At 44.9% G+C, this 12,157-nt stretch overlaps 1 protein-coding gene across 1 annotated transcript in view; it reads right to left on the reverse strand.

Annotated features, from left to right (window-relative positions):
- SLC4A9 (solute carrier family 4 member 9) overlaps positions 1-12,157 on the reverse strand; it is a 1,224,185-nt gene that overhangs the window by 1,108,884 nt on the left and 103,144 nt on the right. The window contains exon 2 of the mRNA XM_077265989.1: positions 3,263-3,423. Coding sequence (XP_077122104.1) covers positions 3,263-3,423 — 161 coding nt within the window. The remainder of the gene's footprint in view (positions 1-3,262; positions 3,424-12,157) is intronic.

Below are 12,157 nucleotides of genomic sequence, written 5' to 3' on the forward strand. Positions count from 1 at the left end.
CTGCTTACCATCCACAATCCAACGGCCAAGTGGAACGCACTAATCAGACGTTAGTGACCTATCTTCGTCATTTCACTAATGCCCATCAGAATGACTGGTTTGATTTGCTACCATGGGCTGAATTTTCCTATAATAATCATCCCGGCGAGGCTTCCAGCAAATCTCCATTCTTCATTGTCTATGGTCAACACCCTGGCCTTCCCTTACCGGTTCCTCCTGTCTCTTCTGTACCAGCGGCAGATCTTCTGTCTAGAGAGTTCTCCAGGGTCTGGCAGGAGACCAAGTCCTCCCTCGAGTTGGCTCAACTTAGGATGAAGAGATATGCCGATAAAAGGCGTCTTGATTCTCCCATTTTCCATCCAGGGGATAGGGTCTGGGTTTCCTCTAAGTTTATTCGTCTTAAGATCCCTTCACATAAGCTGGGTCCTCGTTATATCGGTCCGTTCGAAGTTTTGACCCGTATAAATGATGTTTCTTATAAGCTGAAATTACCCGCCTCTCTTCCTATTTCTAATTCTTTTCATATTTCTCTCCTTAAGCCGGCGGTCTTTAATCACTTCCATACCTCTTCCCTTTGTTCTCCCTCGCCTGTTTCTGCAGATGATGTCTTTGAGGTTAGGGACATCCTTGCTATGAAAAAATACAAGGGACAGACTTTGTTTTTGGTTGATTGGAAGGGTTTTGGTCCTGAGGAGAGATCCTGGGAGCCTCGGGAGAACATTCTGGCTCTTCAAATTTTGTCTAAGTTTCTTTCTAACCTTAGAAAGAGGGGGAGTGAAGATGGGGGTACTGTCACGCCGCCGCTGCCACCCTGCTATACTCACATGTCCTCGGCGTTCCAGCGCGGCTCTGCTGCTGTGGCGTCCTTCCTCCAGCGCTCGCTCCCGCTCTCTGCTGATCGTCGGGTGTGCGCGCACGCCGGGTTTCGTTCTGCGCGTGCGCACCTCTAGGTCCTATTAGCGCTTCCTGCTCTGTCCTCTCTATGGTCCTGGAGGACTCCCTCCACCCGGAAGTAAGTCGGAGCTCTGCTATATCTTCCTGTCTGTTTCCTCTTCCTGTGCCTGATGATCGTTTGTATTTTTCAAGTGCTCCAGGTCGCCCGTATACTTCGTATATCTGCCTGTTTCCTGATCCGGTTCTTTGTTGTTTTCTCCGCAGTGCCTGCGCCAGTCCTGGCGTCTGTCCCTGCCGTCCCTGCTCCACTGCAGTCCTCGTGTTCCAGCTGCCTTTGTGCCTCTACTGGTACCGTGTCCCTGCTAGTCTCGGTGTTCCCGCTATCCTAGTGTTCCTGTCTTTTCCCTGTGTCTCTTTAGTTCTCTCCTGGTTCCTGGCGGCATTTCCGTCTTTCCAGCGTCCTTGCCTCTTCTGCCAGGTTCAGGCTTTCCTCTGTCTCTCCGGTCCCTAGTTCTCTTTTCTCTTTTGCTCTTTGGTCCTCCAGCTTCCGTGGCGATAGTCCCTCATGTTCCTGCCCCTAACACTCCCTGTATAGGGGGTGGACTACCAAGTCAGCTCGTCCGTGAGGGGATCGTCGTCACGGTCCAGAGGGTCCACCATCTCCATCAGTGATTCATCACAGGTTGCCTTTTCCAGACTGCATATTTCTGCTCTTTCCAAAGATGCTCAATAGGATTTAGGTCAGGGGCAGGGCTCATAGAAGGTCACTTCAGAATAGTACAATGTTTTCCTTTTAGCCATTCTTGGGTGTTTTAAGCTGTGTGTTTTGGGTCATTATCCTGTTGCAAGACCTATGAACTGCAACTGAGACAAAGCTTTCAGACACAGGCAGCACATTTCTCTCTAAAATCTTTTGATAGTCTTGAGATTTCATTGTACCCTGCACAGATTCTAGACACCCTGTGCCAGACGCAGCAAAGCAGCCCCAGACAATAACAGATCCTCCTATATGTTTCACAGTAGGGACAGTGTTCTTTTCTAAATATGCTTCATTTTTCAATCTGCGAACATAGAGCTGATGTGTTTTGCCAAAAAGTTCCATTTTTGTCTCATCTGTCAATAGGAAATTCTACCACAAGCTTTTGCTGCTTGTCAGCATTAAGTTTGGCAATTTCCAGTCTGACTTTTTTTATTATATATTTTCAACAATGGTGTCCTCCTTGGTCATCTCCCATGAAGTCCACTTTGGTTCATACAACGACGGATGGTGTGATCTGACACTGATGTTCCTTGAGCTTGAAGTTCACTTTTAATCTATTTAGAAGGTTTTCTGGGCTCTTTTGTTACCATTCGTATTATCTGTCTCTTTGATTTGTCATCAATTTTCCTCCTGCAGCCATGTTCAGGGAAATTGGCTACAGTCCCATGGATCTTAAATTTCTGAATAATATGTGCAACAGTAGTCACAGGAACATCAAGCTGCTTGGAGCTGGTCTTATAACTTTTATCTTTAACATGTTTGTCTATCATTTTTTTCTAATCTTTTGAGACAACTCTTTCCTTTGCTTCCTCTGGTCCATGTTGAGTGTGATACACACCATGTCACCAAACAGCACAATGAGTATCTGTAGCCCTATATTCAGGCCCAATCACTGATTCCAATATTGTAGACACCTGTGATGCTAGTTAGTGGACACACCTTGATTTAACATGTCCCTTTTGTCATATTATTTTCAGGGGTGCCATCATTTCTGTCCAGGTCTATTTCATCAGGGGTTTTTTAAATTCTGTGGAAGCATGGTTGAAAAGCAATGCCTGACTTTCATTTGTTCATTTACATAGATTTTTTATGTATTATTACTTTTGTGAGATACAAGTTATTTCTGTGACCATTGTAGGTTTTTCTGTCATTAAACGAGGAGTACCAACAATTTTGACCACGTGTGCAGCTCCAAAAATGGTAGAATTTTACATTCTGATAAATTCTGATAAATTATTGAATTGCAACGGGCCCATACACTTTTCTTACAAAGGGCCCCTTTTCTGTCTATGTCCGCCATTGCTTTGTAGTATGTATTTTGGCTGCTCTGCATAAGTGCTTTGTGAGGCACTCAACACTGGATAATTTCATAAAAAATAGCACTAAATATAAAAGCAATATGTATGGAATTGCATGGTGAATTTTAAAATAGCATTGAAAATTCAAGAGAGCTGCCTTAATAAAGGGCTAAAACTGATCTCATTTGACCTGGTGACAGAGACTCTTTATGTGCATTGTCAAATGAGTTAAAGTTAGTTAGAACATTAGAAATATATTGTTTTGTTCTGTCTAATTAAGTTGATGGATTACCGCTTTTCAACTACTTACCAACAATTTCTTTGAATGTGTTATTTTCTACATCCAGTGAAATAATTCCTCTTTCGAAACATGTTCTTAACTCAAATAAACTATGCAATGAAAGTGTGGTAACATGGGGTTTACTCCATCTCTCTCCTCCATCTTCAGTTTTCTCTTCAAACCTAATCCACCTGTTTAATCAGCAGAACAAATCTCATAAACAAATGTTTAGGTTTAAGTAAAACTAATACAATTAATTTTAACTCATTTAAATAATGGAGATTTCAATAAAATATTTTATTGGATAAAATTAAAGAGTTTGTCAGAATATGTGATAAAAATGGCCTCCAACACATTTTTCAAGATACAACCCCTTAGTCACTTGTCAGGACAGGTTTCAGCCTGAAGCAACACTGCTTGAGACATGTGTCTCGTCTGTACAGCATTATGAAAAAACATAACTGACCTGCTCACACAGCCATGAACCTGGACTGTAGGAGTAGAAAATAGAAAACAAATTTCTCCTTGGATTACTGAACACAATGGACTTTGTCTCCAGCTTCAGTCTGCTTTATGCTCAGGCCGGGTTCACACTAGCATTTCTGTGCGCAGTGTATGATCCGCATACATCCACATGCATCATGGGTACATATCTCTAACATGGTGTATGCAAGGACATGAATTTGCATGTGTTCGCATGTGGATGCGTATGCATGCTTTGTTTCGCGGTGTGCAGCGGTGTCCGGCGAACGCAACATGTTGCATTTTTTGAGGCGTCAAATATTGCGCAATCGTCCACATGCTGATGATTGTGGATGAGTGCGTCAAAAAAATGCATTACTGTCTATGGGAATGCATTGGTACGCAAGGACATGCATACGCATGCGTTCGATACGCATGTGTACTTCACACTAATCATGTCCAGGAAATGATGTCACCACCTATAAAATCACTGATGTATAAAAGAGGTTGCTGCCATCCTGGGGCTGCCATCCTGGTGCTGCTGTCCTGGTGCTGCCTGATTGGAGTGCTGTTGGACTACTGCCTGTAATGTACGTATTGGTGTCCATTGTCCTTTTATTGGTGCTACAATGTGTTTGGCTCTTAACAAGTTAAATTTTTCATATCTGTTCTTTTCTCTAGTATTTCACTTGACTGCTGCCTGCTCTTCCAACATGTCCTCCACTGAAGCCTCTGAAAGTGGACATGACACTGATTATGTAATCACATTTGATTTACTGATTGGTATGTATTGACTGTCAATACTATACATGTGCTAAATCATGTATTTTCTTTACAGGTACCTTCCAGTGCAGAAAGGCAGGAGCAGTCAAGTGGAAATGATTCTTCCCAGGGACGTCGGCCTCAAGTTGCTGAGGAGGAAAGACAGGGTGTAAGTAACCTTTATCAGAGTTGTAATTGAATTTGTTTTCAGTTTAACTTACAAATTTTTTTTTTGTATTTCATCTATAGGTTCCACAATGTGAGGAAGGACAACCGGATATTGATAATTAAGTTCTTATTGAAGCTGTGCAAGAGTGAGCAGTGTTGTGAGACCCCCGTGATCGGAATCATTCCGACTATGCCTTGATCCAATGACTCTGGGAAGAAGTGGCCAGATCGCTGTTGGATGATTGGGACCATGCAAGGCCACAAGTCAGAAAAGATTTTCGTAAGTATTGGAATGTGGTCTTACACGTCGGTTTTGCTTTAAATGTTGGTGTCTTTTTACAATTAATTTTTTTTTCTTCCCCCTTCATAGTGAAGAGAGTAAAAGTTCATTGGTGCTCGATGAAGGAACGCTTCAATAAGGACATGAGAGAGGAGATTCGGGTTCGAAGTGGTGCTGCTCAAAAAGTCAGAAAATATAAGTACCATCTTCGGCCTTCTTTTCTGAGGCCTGCGCTTGCTCATGAACGTGAGTATCTTTTGTGTTGTCTTACTATTATTTAAACTTTTATTTTTTTTACTAATGTTTTTCATTTATTTTCCACACAGAACCTGGTGCAGCACCACAGAACCTGGATCATCCTCTGTTGGAGCGGCCCCTCATCGACCAGCCAGCGAACAGACTCAATCCCAGTCATCCACCAGTGATGGAGCAACCAGGCAGGCTTCACAGGCTGGGGAACAGGAAGCCGGTCCATCTGGTTTTCCCCTCTCCCAGCCCTCTGCCACTACTTTACTTGGGTCTGCTGGCCAGCAGCAGAGGGCCTGGGAGAGGTCAGTAATGCCCGAGTTTATTCACTTAAACTCGGTCTTCCAGGCTGGGATGAAGGCGGTTGTAGAAAGACTGGATAGAGGGTTCACTCAGGTGAACACACTTTTCCCGGACGTCTACAGATGCCTTGACCACCTGGAAGCTGACCTTAATACACCGGCGAGACATTATTTTTCCTCTGTAGAAAGGGGCATGACGGAAAACCTTAGTCCTGATCTCCAGCTCTATGTGATGAAGGCCTGACAGGCTGCTTACACCGAGGCCATGCAGCAGTCCCGATATCAGGCACAAACTTCATTCTCTACAGGGCAACAAGCTCCAGGACAGCATCAGTGGCAGAATCCACCAGCACCTTTCCCAACATCTCAAGGACATGGATACCAGTCATCTCACCAAGTGACCTATCCACCACCACCACAACCACCACTGGACATTAGAACTGTTCCAACAGTACCCAGCTACACTATGCAGCTGAGTGCAGCAGCCCAGCCTTTCCCTTCAACCACGCAGTCGAGTGCAGCAGCTCAGTCTTCCAATTCAACCATGCAGCCAAGTGCTTCCACTCCCATCACGTAGGAAGCAAAAGGCCGAGGAAGCAGAAAAACAAAGTCCAGGAAACGAAAAGCTGCTAAGAGACATTAAACCAACCCCTCCACCCTCACCTCCGAATGTGCATTTGTTTTCAAGTCTGTTCACACCTTCCCTTGGTTCTTTCCCATCCAATGTGTCAATCCCTTCAAACTTGTTTTCCACTCCTAATGTGTCCTCTTCCCCCAATGTGTCCTCTGCCAATATATCTGACCCAATCTTCCAATTGGCTGCCACTTCCATTTCCCCTACTTCCCCAACCACTACTAGCCTACCATCTCAGCCCGACACCCCCCAGGTCCACCATGTAATTCCCTCCCACAGACCCCAAAAGTAAATCACATTTTCCTTTTTTATTTAAAATTTCAAATTGTTTTTATTTTTTACAGTAAAAATTATTTTGTTTCACAATAACTGCCTCACTGTGTTTTCTTTATCACTTTATTTAAACATGTGTGTATTGTTGAGTGTATTGTTGAGTGAAGTATTAACGGGTGTTACAGTTAAGGTGTTTATTATTAAAGTTAGATTTAAGGTGTTAATATTACAGACTGAAAACAGTACAAGGTACATAACTTTACAGATACATTTGACTTATTTACAGCTTAAGCCATTTCATCTTCCCATGACACACGCCCAATATCAGAGACAAAGTAGGCAGCCAATTTATCCCTCATTTGGGCAACTTCCACTGTAGTCCTCAGAGGGTGAGCATGATAATCCGGCAATGTAATATTAACAGGTTCCTCAAGTTCAAAGTGGGGTTGCTCTTTTGCCAGGATGTAATTATGCAGAACAACATGTTTTCACAACCTCATCAATTGTCTCTATTTTAAGATTGATTGGTGTTCCCAAAATGTGCCATTTAGCTGCCAGCAAATCAAAGGCACACTCCACAGTTCTTCATGCCCTTGTCAGTCTGTAGTTGAAAATCCTTTTGGTGTGATTCAAGTCCCGACTCTGGTATGGTTTTATGAGGTTGGCACACATTTGAAATGCCTCATCCCCAACAACAACAAATGGCATTGGCAGTCCTTCAGTGTTAGGAAGAGATTGTAGCGGTGGAAAATTAAAATTATTACCATACAAACGTTGTCACATGTCAGAGTTTTTGAAAGTCTGTGAGTCATTTCCTCGTCCAAATGAGCCAATGTCAATGGCGACAAATCGACATTCAGCATGAGAACAATGGAAAAGTACTTTTTATAACTGAAGTCAGATCCACTTCCAGCAGGTTTCAGAATCCGAATGTGTTTGCCGTCCACAGCCCCCACACAGTTTGGAAAATTACAAATTTCCTTGAATTTTTCTTCATTTTTCAGCCAGAGTTCAGTTGTGGGTTGGGGGAGGAATTTTGTATGCAGAACATCACACAATGCACGGCAGGTGTCTCCAACAATCCCAGAAAGAGTGGACAGTCCAAATCGAAATTGAAAATTTAAAGATCTGAAGGTCTCTCCGGTAGCCAGGAATCTGTGGAAAAGAAAATGGGGAAAAAAATCAGTACAAGGCTTTTATAACAAGAATATTAATGACAGGTGTTTCTTTTTCAAAATTACATACCTTAGGCTAGTTTCACACTAGCGTTTACCTGATCTGCGGCAGGCTGCGGATTTCCTCCGGGAAGCCCCGCCCTCAGCCGCACCTCCGCCACTAGCTCCGCCTACTTCTGCATGCGGCCCACATGCGACCTCCATACCTATCTTTAACATTAGGTACGCAGGTCGTGCGGCTGTATGCGGATGCTGCCGCATGCGTCGTTTTGACGATGCGGAAAAAAAAAATGCTACAGGCTGCGTCCTATGCTGGTCGCCGCATCGTCAAAACGACGCATGCGGCAGCATCCGCATACAGCCGTACGACCTGCGTACCTAATGTTAAAGATAGGTACGGAGGTCGCATGCGGGCCGCATGCAGAAGTAGGCGAGCTAGCGGCGGAGGTGCCGCCGAGGGCGGGGCTTGACGGAGGAAGTCTGCAACCTGCCGCAGATCAGGTAAACACTAGTGTGAAACTAGCCTTAGGGTCACCAACAGACGTTCCTCAGCAGGAATTGCTCTACGTAGCGGTGTGTCCTACCTGGTGATGGATCCTCTGACACGTAGCAGCAATTTTTGAAAGCTCTGTTCAGACATTCTTGTGTACTCAAAAAACTTTTGCGGGTTTTCACTAAGCTCGGTGTAAATCGAGTGGTAGGCTCCACGGCTCTCTCGGACTGCAACAATGGGGTGTTGCCAATAGCGACGACAACATCTTCTCCATCTTTCTCTTCTCCTTTCTTCCTCACAAGCCACAGCAAAAGCCAACTTCAATTCAGATTGAAGCTCTCCACGCTAAGATCCATCTTGCAGCAATATACAGCTTCAAAAGAAGAGGATTTCATCTGTGCAGTGTCTCTATATATAGAAATCCCTTAAGCCACGCCCATTGGGAAATACCGTTTGCAAGCACATAAACAACGGAAACACATGCAAAAACACATACAAACTTCAATTTTGCTCTAAAGTGGCGTGAGCAGATCAGTTATATTTGTCGAGACACATGTTTCACGCATTGTTTTTTCAGATTGCAACCAATCCTGACATGTGAATAGGAAAGCTTGCAGCATAAAATATAGGATAGCAGCTATTTTCGTCATATTCTTGGAGAACCTTTTTCCGGGAGTAAGAGATTTTGACCTATCCTAAAGATATGAAGCCCAGCATGTGCAGATCAACAATAACTCATTTCCAGACAACATGTTTATTGCTTTCCCCACCATCCCCACATGTACATTGGGTGCACCTTTATGGAGGAGGTTCCGGAGCGCAGGGTGTGCACTGTGAGGACTCAAGTCTGGACAACCCCTGCAAATCTAAACAATTAAATACCTTATGTATTAAACTGGAAACAGAGGGTATTTATTGCCTATTTATTGAATTTATCCATACCTCATTATATTATATAGTTATGGATTTGTGCTGTACTACCTCTATTTAATAATGATTTAGCCATTGACATTTAAATTGCATATTCTCAGGTACGAGGTGCGATTTTGTTTTTAATATGTGTACTATATGGTATGTACAGAATAGGTTTAAGGCCGGGGTCACACTTGCGAGTGCAATGTGAGAAACTCGCACGAGTTTCTTGCATCAATAACCGGAGCCCACTTCAAAGCCGGGGTACTGCCATCAGATGTACTATTTCATCCGATGGCAGTAAGGGGTTAATAGCCTGGGAAGCTCCATGGGTATTACCCCCTTCACAGGCTATAAACATTGGCCCCCGACCATCAGCTTTCCCTCTGCTAGTCACGAAAATTGCGCGAGAGCCCACGTCATTTTTTTCTGATAAATAATCTTTTATTAATAATAATAATAATAATAATAATATTTATTTTGATATAGAGCTAACATATTCCGCAGCGCTTTATAGTTTGCACACATTATTATCGTTGTCCCCCGATGGGGCTCACAATCTAAATTTCCTATCATTATGTCTTCAGAATGTGGGAGGAAACTGGAGTTTTTATTAATTAAATACATATGCAGTAAGCTGCACACACATACTGCACTAATTGTATATGTCCCTGACATCTACAGTATATACAGGGCTGCCATCAGGGCATTACTGTCCTGACTGGCGTATGGGACCCGATGAGCAGAGGGGGCCCATATCGGGCCCCATCTCTTCTGGTGATCGGGCCCCAGCAGCAGGCTTCTGCCGGGGCAATAACTGAACCTGTGTCCGAAACGCAGGTTCAGTTTAACTCTATTGCAGTGTGGGCCCACTGGGCCCAATCAGACACTGGCAGCTGATGTCAGCGCGCACGTCGCTGGCATATGATGTCATTGTCATTCGCCGGCAAGTTCATGCTTGAAATGTCTGGAGGGAACATCGCCGCAGGAATGCGGCCAGGTAAAGAGAGAGTTTTCAATATGTTTCGAAGGCAGGATGGAGACACATGGACCATGTGTCTCTATCCTGACCGGTGCAGAATGGAGACATGAGGCAGAATGGAGACACGGGGCAGGATGGAGACACAGAGCAGGATGGAGACACAGGGGGCAGGATGGAGACACAGGGGGCAGGATGGAGTCTGCCCTACCTGGCATATGGGGCCCGATGATAAGAAGGGGACTGCATCGGGCCCCATCTCTTCTGCTCATCAGGCCCCAGTAGCTGGCTTCTGCTGATGCATGGGCCCGCACAGCAATAGTTAAACTGGGGCTGGCAGCTGATGTCAGCGCGCACGACACTGGGGTATGATGTCATTGTGATTCGCCGGCGAGTCTGTGCTTGAAATGCCTGGAGGGAACATTGCTGCAGGAACATGGCCAGGTAAGTAGAAAGTTTTTGTTTTCATTTTTATTGAACGCGGCAAGCTGCAATATGTTTAGACGGGCAGAATGGAGAACCGGGGCAGAATGGAGACATGGGGCAGGATGGAGACACAGTGGGCAGGATGGAAACAGGAATATGGGGCAGGATAGAGACAGATGGGACAGGAATATGGGGCATGATGGAGACAGATGGGGCAGGAATATGGGGCATGATGGAGACAGATGGGGCAGGAATAATGGGAAGGATGGAGACATGGGGCAGAATGGAGACATGTGGGGCAGGAATATTGGGCAGGATGGAGACAGATGGGGCAGTATTATGGGACAAATGGGGCAGGATCTTGGGTCAGATGGGGCAGGATCATGGGACAGATGGGCCAGAATGGAGTCAGATGGAGCAGGATAGGACATCATATGGGGCAGAATGGATTCTCTTGAGGGCAGGATGGGAGAACATATGGGGGCAGGATGGGAGAACATATGGCTGGAACGAAGAATGAGACACATGGGAGCCATGATTGGAGATATTATTACCATAGGGGCTAATTAAGGGATATTATTACTGCAGTGATGTATTTTTTTTTTTTTTTGAGGATACTGTTTTAAATGGGGGAGCGGTCATGTTACTGTGCAGAACGATACTGTCACCTTTTTTTCTTCATCTGGTGTAGTGCAGAAGTAGGGAAAAAATAAGTAATGTGTTCTGCAAGCAGTGCTCTAGATAATTGTGTTATTTCCCTGGCTGGAAAAAGTGATGGCAGTCTGTGCTGGATGAAGATGAAATGTGAAGATGAAGTGCTTCACCTAGAGATGTCCCTGGTGAGTCAGTGTGTTACCTGTACACTGACACTATACACTGTATACTATATACAGAGTGTCATGAATCCCAATGGCTAGGGATAGCACAGGACAAGCAAAGTACAAATATATAACGGACGAGCTCTAGGGTGATGGAACCTGGGCTGACCGCTGCCCTACGCCTGACAAACGCAACTAGAGATAGCCAGGGAGCGTGCCTACGTTGGTTCTAGACGCCACGCACCAGCCTAAGAGCTAACTAGCACTGCAGAGAAAATAAAGACCTCACTTGCCTCCAGAGGAATGAACCCCAAAAGGTATAGTTGCCCCCCACATGTATTGACGGTGAAATGAGAGGAAGGCACACACATAGAGATGATATATATAGGTTTAGCAAATAGAGGCCCGCTGTAACCTAGAAAGCAGAACGATACAAAAGGGGTCTGAGCGGTCAGCAAAAAACCCTAATCAGAAAACCATCCTGAGATTACAAGAACCCATGTGCCAACTCATGGCACATGGGGAGAACCTCAGTCCACTAGAGCTACCAGCTAGCATAGAGACATAATAAGCAAGCTGGACAAAAAAACCAAACAACTGAAAATCAGCACTTAGCTTATCCTGAAAGATCTGGGAGCAGGTAGGCAGGAACCAAACAGAGCACATCTGAATACATTGATAGCCGGCAAGGAAATGACAGAAAGGCCAGGTAAAATAGGAAACACCCAGCCTCTGATGGACAGGTGGAAACCAGAGGCCGCAACCCACCAAAGTCAGCCAGTACCAGCCGTAACCACCAGAGGGAGCCCACAAACAGAATCCACAACAGTACCCCCCCCTTGAGGAGGGGTCACCGAACCCTCACGAGAACCCCCAGGGCGATCAGGGTGAGCTCTATGGAAGGCGCGGACCAAATCAGTCGCATGAACATCGGAGGCGACCACCCAGGAATTATCCTCCTGACCATAACCCTTCCACTTAACCAAATACTGGAG

This window comes from Ranitomeya variabilis, chromosome 5 (genome assembly GCF_051348905.1).
Source record: "Ranitomeya variabilis isolate aRanVar5 chromosome 5, aRanVar5.hap1, whole genome shotgun sequence".
NCBI lineage: Eukaryota > Metazoa > Chordata > Amphibia > Anura > Dendrobatidae > Ranitomeya > Ranitomeya variabilis.